The 18,389-nt window shown below is 43.7% G+C and overlaps 1 protein-coding gene across 2 annotated transcripts in view; it reads left to right on the forward strand.

Moving 5' to 3' along the window:
• Nucleotides 1-18,389, forward strand: part of Ccdc170 (coiled-coil domain containing 170) — an 84,346-nt gene that overhangs the window by 52,920 nt on the left and 13,037 nt on the right. For both annotated transcript variants that reach the window (XM_076552826.1, XM_015996806.3), the window contains 3 exons: nt 984-1,304; nt 10,443-10,643; nt 15,723-15,896. In XM_076552826.1, coding sequence (XP_076408941.1) covers nt 984-1,304; nt 10,443-10,643; nt 15,723-15,896 — 696 coding nt within the window. The remainder of the gene's footprint in view (nt 1-983; nt 1,305-10,442; nt 10,644-15,722; nt 15,897-18,389) is intronic.

The raw sequence follows: 18,389 nt of genomic DNA on the forward strand, positions 1-18,389 counted from the left end.
GCTCTACTGTGCCTGGCTTTCTGTGACCATGGGGCTAGAATACAGGGCTTTGTGCATGCTAGATAAGCACTCTATTGACTTAGTCACAAGCTAAGTACCTCAAACAGCTTTTTTTTTAAATAAAAAGATTTATTTATTGATTTTTTTTATATATGTGTTTTGCTTACATGTATGAATGTAAATCACATGCATCCCTGGTGCCTGTGGAGGTCAGAAGAGGGTATCTGTAACATGAATCTTAAAAGGTCTTATTAATATAAACAAACCTACAGCCAGGTATTGGGGTGAATGCTAAATGATCAGAGAAACAGAATAAGCCACAGCTTCCTCACCTCGTCAATTCCTCAGCTGATCCTGTTTCCTCAGACTGGATGCCTCTCAGCTGAACTGTGCTGCTTAAAAGCCTAAAAGCTTAACCAGCTCTAGTTACTAGTCCTCACGCCTTATATACCTTTCTGCTTCCTGCCATCACTTCCTGGGATTAAAGGCGTGAGTCACCATGCCTGGCTGTTTCCAGTGTGGCTTTGAACTTACAGAGATCCAGACAGATCTCTGCCTTTGGAGTGCGAGGATTAAAGGTGTGTGGGCCACCACTTTCTGGCCTCTATATCTAGTGGCTGTTCTATTCTATGACCCCAGATAAGTTTATTAGGGTGCACAATATTTTGGGGAACACAATATCACCACAAGGTGTCAGATCCATTGGAATTGGAATTCTAGATGGTTATGAGACACTGTGTGGGTGCTGGGAATCAAGCTGGGGTCCTCTGGAAGGGCAGCTAGTGCCCTTAACCACTAGGCTCTCTCTCCAGCCCAAACAACTATATTTAATAACTTTATGAAGCCACGGAGAGACCTTAGAACCAAGATCATAAGGCACACCTAACCCTAAGTTCTTGGAGTCACGTGGGTAGGAGAGGTTAAACGAAGACCTCATCCAGTGCGGATGTCCCCATTGCTCTTTTTGTTCTATAATCTTTCAGGACTTGCTCAGTGCTGTGGAAGCAAGAACAGCCCTAGAAAAGGAAGCTAAGCTCTCCCGAGAAAGGCTGCTTGCTGTGCAGCGAGCCTGGGACGCTTCGAAGCAAGAGCTGACCCAGCTGAGGAAAAGCTGCCAACAGCTGGACCTGAGCTTGACAGCCAGCAGGGATGCAGCGGCAGCCTCGCAAAGCCAGAGCTCCTCCTTCAGGGAGAAGCTCGCTGCGCTTCTTCTTTGCGGCGGATTGGATACGGCTGGGTCCACGGAGGGTGCCATATTGGAGAGGGTTCGAGAGCTCGGCATCCAGGAGGAGAACAGGAAGAAGGTGAGTAGGCCATGGCCCCGTACAACTTCTTCAGCATTCACTCCGCACACAGCAGCTGTGTCTTGGAAGTAGTTACTATGTAATGGAGCTGGTTTGCGCCACCTTTAGCGGTACATCGGATGGCCCGAGTCTTTGATGGAGGTGGAGCTGTCCATGCGGTGCCCTGTTTCTCCTACGCGTTTACTCAGGGTGGCGTGAGCTCTGGCAAGACCCGGAGGTCATGGTTTCTGAGATTTTCAGTGACCTTTCCTGTTTCTTTTTCTCTCCCTTCTCCCTTCACGGCCTCCATGTGTCTGTGTGTGGTGTATGTATCTGTTTGCATGTGTCTGTGTGTGGTGTGTATGTATCTATCTACTTGCATGTGCCTCTGTGTGGTACGTATGTGTCTGTCTGTGTGTGGTGTGTATGTGTATCTGTTTGCATGCGTCTGGGACCCTGCAGGTGCATGGGCCTATGGAGACTGGAGATACATATCAGGAGTCTTCCTTTGGGACTAGTCAACCCCAAAGCTTGGTGGTAGGGTCAGCCTCACCAGACAGCTTGCTCTAGAGAGTCCTGTCTCTGTCGTTCAAGGCTAGGATGACGAGTGAGCCACGGGCATTTAATGTCGGTTCTGGAATCCCGGTTTGGCCCTCTTGCTGACGCATCGAGCACTTGAACCATGGGGCTAGCTCCCCAGACCCAACGATCTCTTTTTCTTTTTTGCAATACTGAAGACAGAACCCAGGTTCTCACACTGGGAAGGATGCTCTATCAGTGAGCTACGGTCCCCACTTCTTAGATTTTACTTTCTTAACTTATTAGCATCTGGTACAAAGTTCACAGTTCCTGTTCAAAACTGTGAAATTCTTCAGGCTCATTGAGCATTTTCTTTTTTGGGTTAGTGAGTAGTGTTTTTGAGAACGGGTTTCGTTATGGAGCCCAGGCTGGCTTCCAACTCACAGGAACCCCCCTCCTTTATAAGGCCTCCCGAGTGCTAGAATTGCAGGCCTGTTCCACCACACTCCCCAGCATGCTTTCGAATGTAGGGTACTCATGGGCTTGCAAACTAAATATGTAAAAAAGCCATATATCAACCACACACAGCTCTCCACAAGGGGTCTAGACTGTACCCCATTGCCAGCCACACTCACTGCACTACAGCAGAACCTGCAAGCCACGCCGGATGGGATGAATGGAGACTATAAATAGCCTGAGCCATTGAGGAGTCGCTGTCCTGCGGGGTCAGGTTAGGCCAAGTCTTGCTAGGAAATAAGTTACTAGTACTTGCTTCCATAAGGTTATTGTTTATTAGAGGCATTCAATGGAACAGTTGTTACATGTTCACACACTGTCTGGCAAATCAAAACAACAAAATAACTATTGCGGCTGTGTCTCCTCCCCCTCTGTCCTTCCTTCTGTCTTCTGCATACCATGTTGAGGCCCCAGAGAGGCAGTGAGGAGACCTGCCCCATAAACAGTAAAAGGGACCATTCAGGTTAGAGCAGATCCATGCTCCATTGCGTCATCATCCACACGGTCAGTAGCTGTCATCAGCGAAGCTCCACTTAGCGGTGTGGACGTCAGCCTGTTGCAGGGATCATCAACTCCAAATGATTGGGTCCCAGCTAATGAGGTCGAAGGCAAATGGCATCACATGTGCATGTAGAACCCCATGATGGCTAGTTCTTCTTTTGATGTCAGACTCACTCAAGAGGAGACACGTGTGCTTTTGCATCGGTCAGTGTCGCTCACCCACAGGTCGGTGCTGTGTGTTTTGTATTTCCCCCGTCTCCTCTCCTCCTGTCCCAAGTAACGACAGCTTTATTGTTTACTGCTTTCTATATGTGTTTTAAAGATCTTTAAGATTCTGCACGTAGGTGAGATTATGCAATATTTTTCTTTTTGTGTCTGATTTCTTTCACTTTGCACAGTGTCCCCTAGGTCCATCCATGTCGTAGTAGAAAGGGCAAGAGGAGAGATGATATATGTACTAATCTGTTCCAAGGTGTTCACTAAATAGGCATCTTGCAACATCTTTATATACCTTAAATATACACACTACATTTTCTTTTTAATTTTTTCTTTTTTTTTGTGAGTGAGTGAATGTGGTGTGTGTGTGTGTGTGTGTGTGTGTGTGTGTGTGTGTGTGTGTGTGTGTGTGTGTGTTTATATGTGGAGGCTAGAAGGTGACCTTGGGTCAACATTGTTCCTTAAGGTATCATTAAATTTTTTAGCTTTTGAAATAGAGTTTTTCACTAGCCTGAAAATCATTAGTAGGCTACCCTGCCTGGACTGTGAGCCTCAGGATCTGCTTGTCACCACCTTACCATGCCCTGCTTTTGATATGTAGGTTCTGGGGACTGAATTCAGGTCCTGGTCCTTTGAATGCAGTGATTTACTGACTGAACCCTCGAACTAGCTCCACAATGACTTTTTTAAAAAAAGTTAGTTTAGGAATGAATTTGTAAATAATAAAAAAAAAAACCAAGCTAAAATTCACCTATGCTCTACAAGTAATTCTCATGGCCCTTTTACCCAGTGCACAGTGTTTTTATAGCTGAGCTGCACTCTGTAATATATGAGGGTAAGTCCATTTTTTTCCCCTGTGACTCAGTTTACACATAGGAACCCAACTGAGGCAAGGAATTGTTTACAGAACTGAGAAGAACTTCAGGAAGTTGTCTTGAGTGGTAGTATGTGTGCACTGATAGCTCATGTCCCCCCACTCCCCACACACTCATTTTATTGCTTTTCATTCTATATTTCCCTGCTTCCCCCTTGCTATTTTAATTCCAGCATGTGAACCATGGCATATGGTTGCCAGCATGATGTATATGTTTATTTTCTAAAGCAAAGTGGTGTAAATTGGTTAAGCTGACTGTGCCTCCCCCACTTCCCATACAAATGGGAATGATTCAGTCATTTTAGTGTCTTTCTTGACCTCTCCTACCCTGTAATTTTTCTCAATAGCTGCACTTCCCCATTTAAAAGCCCCAAATCAAGCATGTAGCTGGTGTCTTGCGTGACTCATCTTCAAGTAAAATCAGGAGAAAATGGATTTTGCGCATTGTCTTAGAAATGTTTTTGAAGAACGGGCGCTTTAGAAATTGATGAATCTGTTTGTGGAGGAAGCTGCTTCTCGCTGCCAGCTGCCATGGCTACAGGCAGCCAGCTGTTGAGTCATCCCATGCGAGGGCCCCGCAGGCTTGGCCTGGCACACTGTCCACTTTGTGTGCGCTCTCTGCCACAGAACACCTCTCTTCCTGTTTACTCTGGGGCCGTGCATGCTCCCTCAGCTAGATGTGCAGTTCTCAGGAGAATTGGGGACACCGCCCCCACTTCTTCCCTAAGTTGTTTCTACTTCTTCCTTCAATTTCTGCTTCTGGCAAAATTTAATTTTCTCTTTAAAAATTAGCTGTACCATATCTTAGAGCAGGGATTCTTAACTATGGTACTATTGATATTTAGACTAGATTGTTTTCTTCTTCTTCTTCTTCTTCTTCTTCTTCTTCTTCTTCTTCTTCTTCTTCTTCTTCCTCCTCCTCCTCCTCCTCCTCCTCCTCCTCCTCCTCCTCCTCGTCCTCCTCCTCCTCCTCCTCCTTCTCTTCCTTTTCTTCCTCCTCCCCCTTCCTCCTCTTCTTGTTCCTCTTTTTTGAAGAGAAGGTCTTATATAGCCAGACTTTTCTTGAACCCATAATCTTCTTGCCTCAGTCTCCTGGGTTCTGGGATTATAGGTGTGTACTCTCATAGCTAGCTCTGTATGGGATAATGTGTGTGTGTGTGTGTGTGTGTGTGTGTGTGTGTGTGTGTATGTGTGTGTGTATGAGTGTATATATGTGTATGTATGTATATGTGTGTTGTATATCTGTGTGTGTATGTGTCTGTATATATATGTGTGTGTATGTATGTGTGCATATGTGTATATGTGTGTGAGTGTTGTGTGTGTATTTGTGTTTATATGTGTGTGTGTGGCATTTGGTGGTAGTGTCCTGTGCATTGCAGGGTGTTAGTAGCATCTCTAGCCTCTTCCTGTTAGATCCCAGGGCAACCCTCAGCCTCAATTTGAGACAACCTAGACATAACCAAATGCCTCCCCACAAGGGCAAAGTCATTCCTGATTGAAACCCTCTGCCTCAGAGAAAGTCCTACCTCTGGATTCCCAGGAATCCAAAAGGACTTTCTGGATGTTATTTTGCCTAGAATTTCAGGTCATGTAACAGGTGTTTAAGAATAAAAGGCTTCTTGTACAATGGCTGAAACATGCAACATTTCTGCATTTTACATTTTGAGGCACATTTTTCTACAGTTTGAGGTATTTCCTAGCTTACTAATTTGAATGAGAACTGATTAAGTGTAGAGATGATGTGACCTGATCAATTTCTCCTCGTTTCCTAAACTAACTATAGGAATCACACAAGCTTGTTCACCTTGGTGTAGACTTTCTTTTTGCTGGCTTTGCTTACTGCCTCAGCTGGAAAGGCTCTGTAGGAGCCGTGGACATAGCCTGATGCTCCTGAAGGCCTGAGGGAAGTTCCACACTCCCAGTTCTTCAAATCTCATAGCCCACCATCATTTCCCTGGCACTCCCTACAGCAGACGTTTCCCGAGAAGCACCAGCAGACTGATGTGCCACTGTCAAAAGTTACTCTGCATGCTCACTCTGGGGTGCAGTGGTGTCTGAACAGCCAGGGGTGTCGTGCCTCCAGCCTCCCTAGTCGTAATTGGTTCCTAGCACGTCATTAACCATGTGCCACTGACTGGGTGATATCAACAGAGCTTCCTAGCTCACAGTTCTGGAAGTTAGAATTCTGCAATCAAGGTGTAGTTGGGGCTGGTTCCTATGTTTGTGAAGCTCGCCTGGCTTCTGATGATGGCCCCAGGTCCTCCCTGGCTGGTGCACGGGTTCTCCCCATGTTTTGACAGTATCTTCCTTTTATATATGTCTGTTTTTGCATCCAAGTTTCTCCCTTTTATGAAGACACTGGACAAGCTAACCAGATCTCACCCCAGTGAGCCAATGCTAACACTATCTCGGTGAAAAGCTTATTTCTAAATAAACCCCGTTCTGAGGGCCTTAGTTACACCAACCTTCCTTTTCTGCTGGTACCAAGTTAACCTGTAACAAAAGTTGACTTGAACAAAGAGGAAGGGAGCAGGGTTAGCTAGTCGACATTGTTGGCCCCACAGACTGAGGTAGAGGAAGGGGAACTTGGCTGATAATAAGCCTGGTGTTAAGCTACTGGAAAATTTACTTTATATAATTCCAAACTGAAAGATATTATTTGAATAAGAGAAAGTACCAGACCTTGGGTGACCCAGGAGGCTTTTTTTTCTGGGCACAGAGCTCTCATGTTGTTTGGTAGCGTCTCAGAGCAAAAGGCCTCTCTGTGGAGATCAACAAATCCTTGTCCTTGGGAGGTGAGTTAGCTCTGAGGGCATTATGACTTTGCTTCCCAAATCTCTCTTGTTTCTTTTTGGAGGGTAGCCTGCTGAAGTAAGTCTTTAATTAACCAAATTGAGGCATGTGTTTTTTGTGATGCTCCCGTCCCCAAGTCCCTACATCCTTAGTAGAGAAACTTTGAGAACATCAAGTGTACATTCAGACCACACTATGGAAGGAAAAGTCCATTGGCTCTTCAGACTTCTTGGTGTGAAAAGCAACAGGTGTACAGTTTGGGTAGGAACACCCAGGGACTGGTATATGGTGTTCAAAAGAATGGAGTCAGATGGTGCTCTTAGTAAATTTGAATAAGTTTATGTAACTTTAGTTCTGAAAACAACAACAACCGTGTGCTGTGTGCCCTGACAGCTATCGAAACTTCTGAAGATCAGCTTTGTGAATGGAGTAGATTGGGAAGGACCACAGTGTGATGATGGGGTAGATTGGGAAGGACCACAGTGTGATGATGGGGTAGATTGGGAAGGGCCACGGTTTGATGGTGGGGTAAATTGGGAAGGGCCATAGTGTGATGATGGAGTAGATTGGGAAGGGCCACAGTTTGATAATGAGGTACATTGGGAAGGGCCACAGTGTGATGGTGGGGTAGATTGGGAAGGGCCACAGTGTGATGGTGGGGTAGATTGGGAAGGACCACAGTGTGATGGTGGGGTAGATTGGGAAGGGCCACAGTGTGATGGGGTAACTGATTGGGAAGGGCCACAGCTCTTTGCTCCACTCTGGATCCCAGACTCACAAGTAGCCATTTGGTACATTGTGTACAGTTCAACCATCCACTTACTAGTAGTTTGCAAAGTGGCCTGCATTGGGCTTTCAAGCTCTTTGGAGCATCCTCAGGTCTAACAGGTGGTGTGCAGGCAGGGGTCTCTTGGCTTTGACTCAAATGCTTTTGTCCCTCACTTGTCTTCTGTAGAAAGATTTCTAGTTGACAAAAGACTCAATAGCTAAAGAAAAATAGTTTGGGAAATATGGCATAGGACAATGTCTTTTTTTTCTTTTACTACTTTGAGACAGGATCTCGTGTAGCCCAGGCTAGCCTTGGTCTTGCTTTATAGCCAAGGATGACCTGTGTCAACCTCCCCAGTGCTAGGATTATAGATAGGCATGGGCCACCACATCTGGCCGGCAGAGGAAAATTCCTGAAGGTTTTCCAACACTCGTTAAGGAAAGAGCACCTGGTTAGTTGAATTCATGCATCGGATCAGGAATACTGATGGCGGAAACGTTCACACCCATGAACTCCTACTGGCGATAGTTCTTAGAGCTGACAAGGTGAATCGAGGTTTGTCAGAGTCTTTTGCTCTGTAATAATGGTACACATTTCCATGGAGGAAAAATAATTCCTCAAATATGGCTCTGAGTGGCCTCCCATCAGATACTGATGTGAAATACCCACTGAAGTATAGAGTGGGTTGTATTATAGGCTAGGTACTCTGAGAGCCATCGAAGCGGAGGATGAGATTTCAGTTTGCTTGGTCTAATGCCCTCCAGGTGTTACTCACTTCAGTCCACTCTGGAACAAGGAATTGATTAGCCTTTCTCCTCCACTGACCTGGATCCACTACCTGTTTGCTGTCTGGTGTCTTTAGACAGCTTTGGTCATCAGAAGAAACATTTTCTTTTCTTGTATAGGAATGCTTGGGCTGGGGGGTAGGGGCATGGAGGCAGGGTCTCAAGTAGACCAGGCTGGTCTGGAACTCCTGACGGTCTTGCTTCCATCTTTTGGTGCTGAGAACTTTTTCTTTGTTTTTCATGGTGAATTGTTTTAGAGATTGAACCCAGATTCATACAGGCTAGGCATGTGCTGTACAACTGGCTTACGTGCCCAGCTCTGTGATGGATTCTTTTCTAAATCTTTAAAAAATTTATTTGTTTTATTATTTTAGTGTATGAGTGTTCTGCTGCATGTATGTGTATGGACCTTGGAGATCAGAAGAGGTCATCAGGTACCCTGGGACTAGAGTTACAGATAGTAGTGAGCCACCATGTGGGTGCTGGGAATTGAACCCTGGTCCTTTGCAAGAGCAACAAGTGCTCTTAATAACTGAACCATCTCTCTAATTCCTCATAATGAATTCTTAATACAGCCTTTGCAATGCTAATCATTTTGAATGATAGAAAATGACAGGAAATGATGCTTAAACCATTACTAGGTAAAAACAAGGACAGAAAGTTGTATGCATGACACAATCTTGACTGTATCATAACAATACAAAACCAATACGTTATTTAAAATAGGTAAACAAATAAGTAAATAAATAATTGTGGTCTCTGTTTGGAGGATCCTGGAAAGTTTTTTTTTTTCCAATTTATATTTTTGGCCTTTAATGAACATTTTACAGTATATATTTATTATTTTGTATTATATTACATAGGGATGAATGAAAACTTAAGTAAACGTGGACTTTCTTTTCTAATTTATGCTTATTGGCCCTTCACTGAAGATCTGAGTTTAAGTCAGATCAAATCTAACATAAAATAGTGTTTCCAAAAAAATTGATGGCAGCTTCAGTCTCTTGCATTAAACATGTTTGTATAAACGACTAAGAAAAAAGCAAAGCCTGATTTCTGTTCTTGATTTAAACTCTAAAAAAGCCAAAACAGTTATGGCCATTAGTACTGTAAAACATCTATTACTCTTTTCCTTTATGCTTCCCCAAACAAAAGAAAACACTTTTATTTACCTATGTTTTATCCCAATTTTATTGAGCTCAGCATTTTCCAAAAACCAAATTTAGTAAAATCAGTAGGTGGTCTGAAAGTGTGCTTTAAGTCTGTGATTTAACTTTTGCTCTTTGTTTCTGGAGACAGGACAATCAGGACCAAAGAGAGGAATTCCTGGGAAGGATGTAAATACTAGGAGAATTTTTGGTCTCCATATTAAAAAGAATTTGACCTTTCAGATGCTAAAATGATAATATCAGTATATAATTGTACCATTGAAGTCTAGGATGTATATAACCAATATTTAGTAGAAGGCTAAATAGAAGAAAAACGTCTGTCTGCATTGGAATTCCCAATAACACCTCCAGGCTGCTTCTCATGATAAATTCATCACATAATCTTTAATCAACTGTATGTGCTGAAAGAGTCTTTCTGGGGAAATGACATTTTTGTGGCTCTTGAAATGACTTTTTACCTGAACCTTTTTCCTTCCAGCTTAGCTTTGAAATCTCTAAATTAATAATAGTTTTGGAGACAAGTAAATATTATCTATAAATATTTATTGACTAACCATGTTGAAGGAATTATAGAAAAATGAAAAAAAAAACATCCACCACTACCAGTCTGATAACAAATGTTGGTTTATTTCAAACAGAGGAAAACAGCTACAAATGACCTATTTTTAATTTAATTTTTACCAGGACCTATTTTTTTTTTTTTTTTTTTTTTTTTTTTTTTTTTTTTTGGTTTTTCGAGACAGGGTTTCTCTGTGTAGCTTTGCGCCTTTCCTGGAGCTCACTTGGTAGCCCAGGCTGGCCTCGAACTCACAGAGATCCGCCTGGCTCTGCCTCCCGAGTGCTGGGATTAAAGGCATGCGCCACCAACTCCCGGCCAGGACCTATTTTTAATTTAATTTTTACCAGGAATCGGCAAGTGGGTGTCACAGTGGTGAGGCTTCTTGGGCAGAGTGGTGGATCTGAACACTTTGTGTCATCTAAACAAGGCTTTGCCTTCTTCTCCGTCTTTGTTTCCAGATGGTCTCTCAGCTTGAAGCCCAGATATCAGACCTTGTCGAACAGTTGGGAAATGAAGCCGAGCTTCACCGGAAAGCCATACAGAGGGCCCATGAGGCAGAGAGCAAGTTGGCGGTCCTTCAGGGTCAGCTGAGTCACCTGGAGGGAGAGCTGCTTTCTGGAGACATTGTGAGAGACAACTTGAATCTTGAGAAACAGAAAGTAAGAATGGGACGGCACATCTGTGGTGCGAGTATCTGTCATGGGCTGAAACTGTACCTGAGAACATTCTGAACTTTGCAGTGGCTATGGACTGATCATGTCTTGAGTTACAAGCTAATTTCCAAGGAATAATAAGCCTCTTCCTATTGTTTGGGGTTTCCTTGATTGTTAATCCAGTTAAAGCCAGTATGTATTTATTGTGTATTCACTATCTATGAGGTTGGAAGGTTTGGGGTAGCTGAAGTATGGGTGATGTATAGTTTCTATTAGTAAAGGCCTGGCATTTAATAGAGGAGACAGGCATTAAGATACCCTGCTGTACCCTAGACTATATATATTATAGTTGTCATAGTGTACTAATAAAGTATTGTAGACACTTCTGGACAAGGAGGGGATTTTATAAGAGAGGAGATAGTTCAATTCATCTTTGAAGGCTAAATAGGATGATAGTGGGGAGGGGGCAGATGCTGTAGGTAGACATGGTTTAAAGGTGTGAAGTCTTACCAGTGCTATATTCAGAGAATGCAGAGTGGGTAATCGTATATGGTAGAATGTGGCATTCTTAGTGGAGCTACGGCAAAGAGAAGAATGGGACGCGAAGATCTTTTAGACCTGAAGGTTCTTTTCTTCTATAGAATACAAAGCATAATTAATGACTGTGAACATCAGAGTGCAGTCATTTGTTGCCTGATGATGCTTTTGTCAGTGGTAGATTGCGTGCATGGCGGTGGTCCTCTATGACCATGGCTGGGCTATTGTGTAGTGGTAGAGTGTGCGCTTACCAGGCACAAAGCCCTAGGTCACATCCCCAGCACCTCAAAAGTTAACAAAGACAAACTCATCGAGTGGTGGTGTAACTGTCCATGATGTCCACACCATGACAGCCCTGTCTGATGCCGCAGCTTTCGGAACCTAGATCCACGGTGAAGCAATGCATGCCTGGTGGAGCTGAGATGTCGCAGTGGAACTACTCAGAGGAAATAGTACCATTAGGTTAGAGGGAGACAAGAATAGCATGAGAGAATAGTCCACCCTAAGGACCTGAGCCTGGGGGGGGGGCAGCAGGACTTGGAGATGGTTTTGCAGAATGGCGAGTAAGTGAGCTCGCTTGCTTTGCACCGAGTGTAACTAGAAGGGAAGGGGTGCAGAGTCACGAGAAGAACATGAAAAGCAGGGTCAAAGAAAGGCTTTGTTGGTAATAGTGAAGAAGTAAGAGCTTGTGAGCTACAAGGGTCCATGGAGAGAGGGCAGGGACAGAAAAGGAGGTGCCTAGAATCAAGACTAGGGGGACAAAATTTGTCATGGAAGATACTCTTTGATTGAGAGAAGTGTACTCTGGAAACTCACTCCTTTTCATTCTTCTGAATTTAAAAGGAACTGAGGATGGCCATGGCTACATGAGGGGTCAGATAGGCAGAGATGCCCAAAAGGTCTCTGTGGAATCCAGTCCACACAAGACAGGTGGACTAGGGCATGATTGGTACCCTTGGTGCTCTGATGGAAATGGACGTGGAATGCGGTTGGAACTGGGAGGCAGGAGGAACAGCTTCTTTCTTATTCACAAATATGAGGACATGATCCTCTTCCTCCTCCTCCTCCTCCTCCTCCTCCTCCTCCTCCTCCTCCTCCTCCTCCTCCTCTGGCAAGGATCAGTTCTCATTCTGTAGCTCAGGTTGGCCTTGAACGCCATATCCCAAGCTGGCCTGGAACTCACTGTTTGGTGCAGGCTGGCCCTGAACTTCTGGCAATTCTCTCGCCTCCCTCCTAAGTGCTAGAATTACAAATGTGAACCACTAGGACCCTCTTCATGTAGGTTGAGTTCTCTTCCCTTCTTTCTACATAAGTGTACATTAGACTTCATCAAAATTGCGCCAAAATAGTTCTCAGCTATGAAAGCAGATTACATAAGCTAATTATGTCCACAGTGAGTTTTCCACAGATGCAAGCAGTAAGGGCATGGTGATGTAAAATTGAAAGTAAAGTTGTATAGAGATCAAGTACCAGATATACTCTAGACCAGCACAGTATAGAGTAGAATGCATGGTCTCTAACTCATGGTAACCTGTGATTCAAATGAATAAAACACACAGTAACCCCCTTTTTTATTTCTGCAAAACTAAAGATTTTTAAGCCATTCGGGCATGCCTGTATTATATGGTGATAACCTACCTCAAAACCAAAAAAAAAAAAAAAAATTAAATTAGAAAAAAAAAAAGAAATAAAACAACTTTCCATCAACTGCAATCTTAAAAAAAAGATAGATTTATTTTATTTTTAATTGTGTGTGTGTGTGTGGGGGGTCCATGGGTTTGTGCACATGAGTGTAGGTACCCGAGGATGCCAGAAGAGGGCACTGGATGCCCTGGAGCTGGAGTTAGAAGCAGTTGTGAGTCACTTGAAGGGGTGTTGGGAAACAAACTTGGATCTTCTGCAAGAGCAGTGCATACCCCCATCTGCTGGGCCACTTCTCTAGTGCCCTCAACAGAACAGCTAACAGCCTCGAAAGAGGCCCTTCCTCAAGCCAGGAGGCGGTGGCGCATACCTTTAATCCCAGCCCTCGGTAGGTGGACCTCTGTGAGATCGAGGCCAGCCTGGTCTACAGAACAAGATCCAGGACAGGCACCACAACTACACATAAAATTTTAGATTATTCAACCTCTATTGGATATATAATTGGTAAAGATCTTTTCGTGTTCTGTAGTCTGCCCATTTGTCCAAATACCCTTGACCTTTACCATACAGAAACTTTTCAGTTTCATGAGGTCCTATTTATTAGTCGTCCTATTAGTGCCTGTACTTTCGGGGTTTTGTGCAGAAAGTCTTTTCCTATGCCAGTGAGTTCAGTACAGTTCCTCACTTTCTGGTCTATCAGATTTGGTGTATCTGGTAATATGTTGAGGTCCTTGGTCTATTTGGAGTTGAGTTTTATGCAGGGCGATAAGTATGGATCTGCATTCTTCTATATGCAGCCATCCAGTTTGACCGGCGTCACGTGGTAGAGATGCTGTCTTCTACCCAGTGTGTATTTCTGGCATCTTTGTCAGAAATTGGTGTCCACAGGTATGTGGCCTCATTTCTGGGCCTTCGATTCAGTTCCGTTGATCAACATGTCTGTTTCTATGCCAGTCCCACGTGGTTTTTATTCCTGTAGCTCTGTAGTACTACTTGAGATCAGGGATGGTGATAACTTCAGCAGCTCTTTTGTCATTCAAGATTGCTTTAGCTATCCTGGTTTGTTTGTGTTTCCATATTGAAAATGGCCTTTTCGATTTCTGTGAGGAATCGTGTTGGAATTCTGATGGGGATTGCATTGCATCTGTAGATTGCTTTTGGTGGGAGGGCCATTTTCACATATTAATCCTACCAATCTATGAGGGTAAATCTGCTTCCTCCACTTAAAGTGCAAGCAATAGCAGCGAGGTCATGTTCAAGCACATATTAGAGGTTAAATAAAATCCCAAACGGAGAAACCACCAGAGCAAGAAGAACCGACAGTGTGACAACTCAGATGTAAAACTGTCTGTGGTGTCAAAGCGTAGTGAATGATGCTATATTGGTAGTTACTGTAGATTCCAAAGATGATTAAATTGTATTTATCTGTATGCTACTTAACAAAATTGGAAAATATACACTTGCAGATAATTCCATCCTGATGACTAAAATATAAATAGTTCAAGCTTTAAACTGATACACTTAGACGGCAGGAAATGATACTCATTTCACCATCTAATTGCCTGAAAGTGCCAGATGCTGAGAAGTTACTGCAGCAAGAAGGTAGCGTTGGAGATAGAACCCCAATCCTGTAATTGCCGTAGAGCAAGAGCATTGATGGACTGGATCGCTCATCCAGCACACACTGAGCGTTCTGTGTCCGAAGATGCTCAGGTAAACAATAGCAGCTAAATGAAGGATGACCTTTAAGCTTTGTGCAGGTTGAGTTTATTAAAACATGAGCTGCGGGGGCTAGAGAGATTCAAGGGTCAAGAGCACTTGCTGTTCTTGTACAGGACCTGGTCAGCACCCACCCACATGGTGACTCACAAAGAAATGTCTGTCTCTCCAGTTCTAGTGGATCCGATGCCCTCTCCTAGCCACCTCAGGTACTCTCTGCATGTGGTGCACACGCATACACATATGACGGCAAAAATACACATAAAACAAAGATAAATATTTAAAAGATTTGCAAACTATGACATATATCACACATTTCTGTTTTAGACTGTTGTTCACCCAATTATGTTATACTAAACATTTTAAAGAGCATTTCCTGAAGCTCTCTCCCCATGTATGTGCATGCATGCATGCATATGTGTGTGTGTGTGTGTGCGTGCACACACAAAAACATACGTCTTCCTCAGTTGTGTTCCACCTTATTTTTTGAGATAGGGTCTCTCACTGACCCGGAAGCTTACTCATTTGGCTACACTGGCTGGCCAGTGAACCCCAAGACATCCTCCCGTCTCTGCCTCCCTCATGCTGGAATTACAGGCACATTCAGGGTCTGGCTTTTAAAAACAATGTATGTTTTGCAGTTCAAACTCAGGTCACCATGCTTATACTGCAAGCATTTTACCAACTGAGATGTCTTTCCAGCTCCCTTAAAGCATTTTAACAACAACAACAACAACAACAACAACAACAACAACAACAACAAAGAACCCTTAACTGATGTTCAACTTTAGTATACATGGGGAGAACTTTGGTTTTCGAGTGATTGCTAAGTGCTGGGACAGCCTGGGAGGGGCAAGGTCACAGTGGCTTTTTGCCAAGGCACATAGAGAGAGGCCAGAGTGGAATTGGGGGCACAGCCCATTTTTCACGTGCCAGGGCTTAGAAGTGTATTTGGTATTAAGCTGACATCAAGGTTACTGGCCAGAACAGAACAGAGTATTTGGACAGGAAGATGGCAGAGAATTGGTAAGGTGGTTCAGACATTCACTACCCAATCTTGGAGTCAGAATCTAGGCTCTGGGGTGACGTTAAAGAGAACAACCTGTAAACTTGTGAGAGAGAGAAGAACTCGGTGAGACCACACCCTAACTCCCATGTCTCATTTTCATTCTTGTTTTCTGGGTTTAGTATCTGAAGTTTCTGGATCAGCTTTCAGAGAAAATGAAATTGGGCCAGATAGCTGCGGAACTTGGCTTTGACATGCGTCTGGATGTAGTTTTAGCTCGCGCGGAGCAGCTAGTCCGCCTCGAAAGCAATGCTGTCATTGAAAACAAGACCATCGCTCACAACTTACAGAGAAAGGTAGGCACCGTCACACTCTGTAGGACCAAGAAAAGAAACTTCCTGGAAAGCCCGAGTGTTAAAATGATTTTATTACACTACCATCAGCCGTGTGTTTAGGAAGCATATTATTAGAAGACTATCTGATGTGTGGATCTATCTATCACTAGCCTCCCGTAAGCCTTGGAATTGCCCATCCTTGTGGAGGTTGTTGTCTCCATGGTTAAAATAGTAACGAGAACCGTTTGTCTGTGTTCCATACCGAAGGTTGGAGGAGGGGAAGACGAGGGAAGATGAAGACACAAGTGATGGCTTGTAAAGAAGATTCTGGAGGATACTAGCTGAACTTACGTTTATACCGTGGCCAAACCTGGTCGCAAGAGAGACTTGCAGACACAGCCGTTAAATCTCATAGTTTCTGCTCCTTTGAGTGAGGAGGGAAGCCGGGGGTGGGGGGGTGGGGGAGTGGGTCACTGAGTGGTTCTGCACGCACCAGCTCTATTGAGCTAGAAAGCACAGAGAGAAGCGTTCACTTTCCATCCAATTGACACGCAGAGTTTGAAATGGTTTCTAGCAAGTGGGTGAATGGACAAATGAAAGCGATGAAACCTAGTTATTAGCTGTGTAATTATCGGCCCCAGAGAAGGAGAAAAGGAAACACAGATGTGTTCTTGTAATCCTTCTTAGGAGAAACGTTTTGTGTAGAGGCTGTATAAGATGAGGTACATCTGGGCCCTTGGACTCGGCCAGACTGTGTAATCTTGGGCGAATCACTTACCTCTCTGTTTCTTCATATTAAGATGGGAATGACATACCCCTCATGGGAGACGTAATTTTAGTTTTCAAGACAGGGTTTCTCTGTGTAGCTTTGCGCCTTTCCTGGAACTCACTTGGTAGCCCAGGCTGGCCTCGAACTCACAGAGATCCGCCTGCCTCTGCCTCCCGAGTGCTGGGATTAAAGGCGTGCGCCACCACCGCCCGGCTGGAGACGTAATTTTAATAAGAGAAATTGTGAACTCCTGTCTCATAGAATAAACTTTGTTCTTCTCACTTAGCCCTTACCCCAGCTCACTGTATCTGGAGGAATTTTTTTTTTTTTTTTTTTTTTTTTAGAAAACAGAAAGCATCAAGGATGTCGAATTGGGCCAAAATTCCTTCTTCACGTCTCCTCAGAAAATTGATTTTGTTCCTTCATGCCCAGTGATATTCCTTCTTAAGAATTATATCGTCATCAAGATTACCCATGTGTGGAATTTATCAGTGGACGTTTGTGTCAGAGTGCAATTTGACATGAAGTGGTTCAAGAAAGAGAGTTGGGGGTAGGCCAGATGGCTCAGTGGGTAGAGGTGCTTGCCGTGAAGTCTGACAATCTGAGTTTGGTCCTTGGCACTCACAAGATAGCAAGAGAGGATGGATTCCCACATGCTTTTCTGTAACCTCTGTGGGCTGAAGTTTCAATAAGATCAAAATGCATTGTATATATGTGTGAAAGTTTCAAAGAATAAATAAAAGCATTATTCAAAAATATTAAAAGGGATTTGATTAGAGAAATATCAGATGGGGTTGTTAGGGAGTTGACCCAGGTGTGGACACAGCTGTCACAGACAGGCAAGAAATGCAAAGTAGTTTTTCAGTAAGTCTTCCCACCTCAGAACACTTCGGGGAAAATGAAGGGCTCACCTAACAGTCTCCAGCCTGGGCATCGGGCATTGAACCGCTCTCAATTCCCCCTCCCGGTGTTTGTGACCTGTGACGGAACTGCCTGGATTTAATATCTGCCTACTGAAGTGACAGGCAGAGCTCAGGAGGCTTTCTCTGCTTGTAGTCATTTTCCACGACCCACTCCAATGCCCTTCATCAGTTTGAATACCAATGTCAGTGATGTTGTTCCAAGAACTTACTCCCTGCCTGGCTGGAGGAGCTCACAGCTTAACACAAAGAGTTCAGAGAAGCGAAATCTTCATCAAGTCCCGTTTCGGAGATTCGAAGTTTGTAAACAATTTCCTTAAAAGTCTCCCGGGTATATCTTTTGCAAGAATGTATCAACTCTCATCTTGGGAGCTACTCAGTCTGTTTCTAAGGGGCTCAAATTATCTAGGGCAAGTTTCCAGTATGATGTGGGATCTCTTGTTTCAGAAGACGCCACTGAGCACTGAAGAGGATTTTTGTCTGTGTCTTATTATATTTTACTTATTCTGCTCTTGATAAGCCTATTTTATTAGTCTTAAAAGTAATTTTACATTTTTATTATGAGGCACAGAATATTGGACCAAGCAGCTGCAGAGAGCTGACTTCTTCTCACATTTTCTGGGGCTCTTTTGTCCCGTACTTTGTAGCTACAGAATTAATTCTTGGAAAAAATACGAATAAAAAAATTCAATCAGGGAAAGGAACCCGGTGACCTTTTTTTTTTTTGATGGTTTGCAAATGAGTCTCATTGAAGTACAGATAAAAATCGACATTATCTGAGTAATTCATTTATATTTACTGACTGTTCAATTATTTTTTTTTCCA

Source organism: Peromyscus maniculatus, chromosome 16 (genome assembly GCF_049852395.1).
Source record: "Peromyscus maniculatus bairdii isolate BWxNUB_F1_BW_parent chromosome 16, HU_Pman_BW_mat_3.1, whole genome shotgun sequence".
Taxonomy (NCBI): Eukaryota; Metazoa; Chordata; class Mammalia; order Rodentia; family Cricetidae; genus Peromyscus; species Peromyscus maniculatus.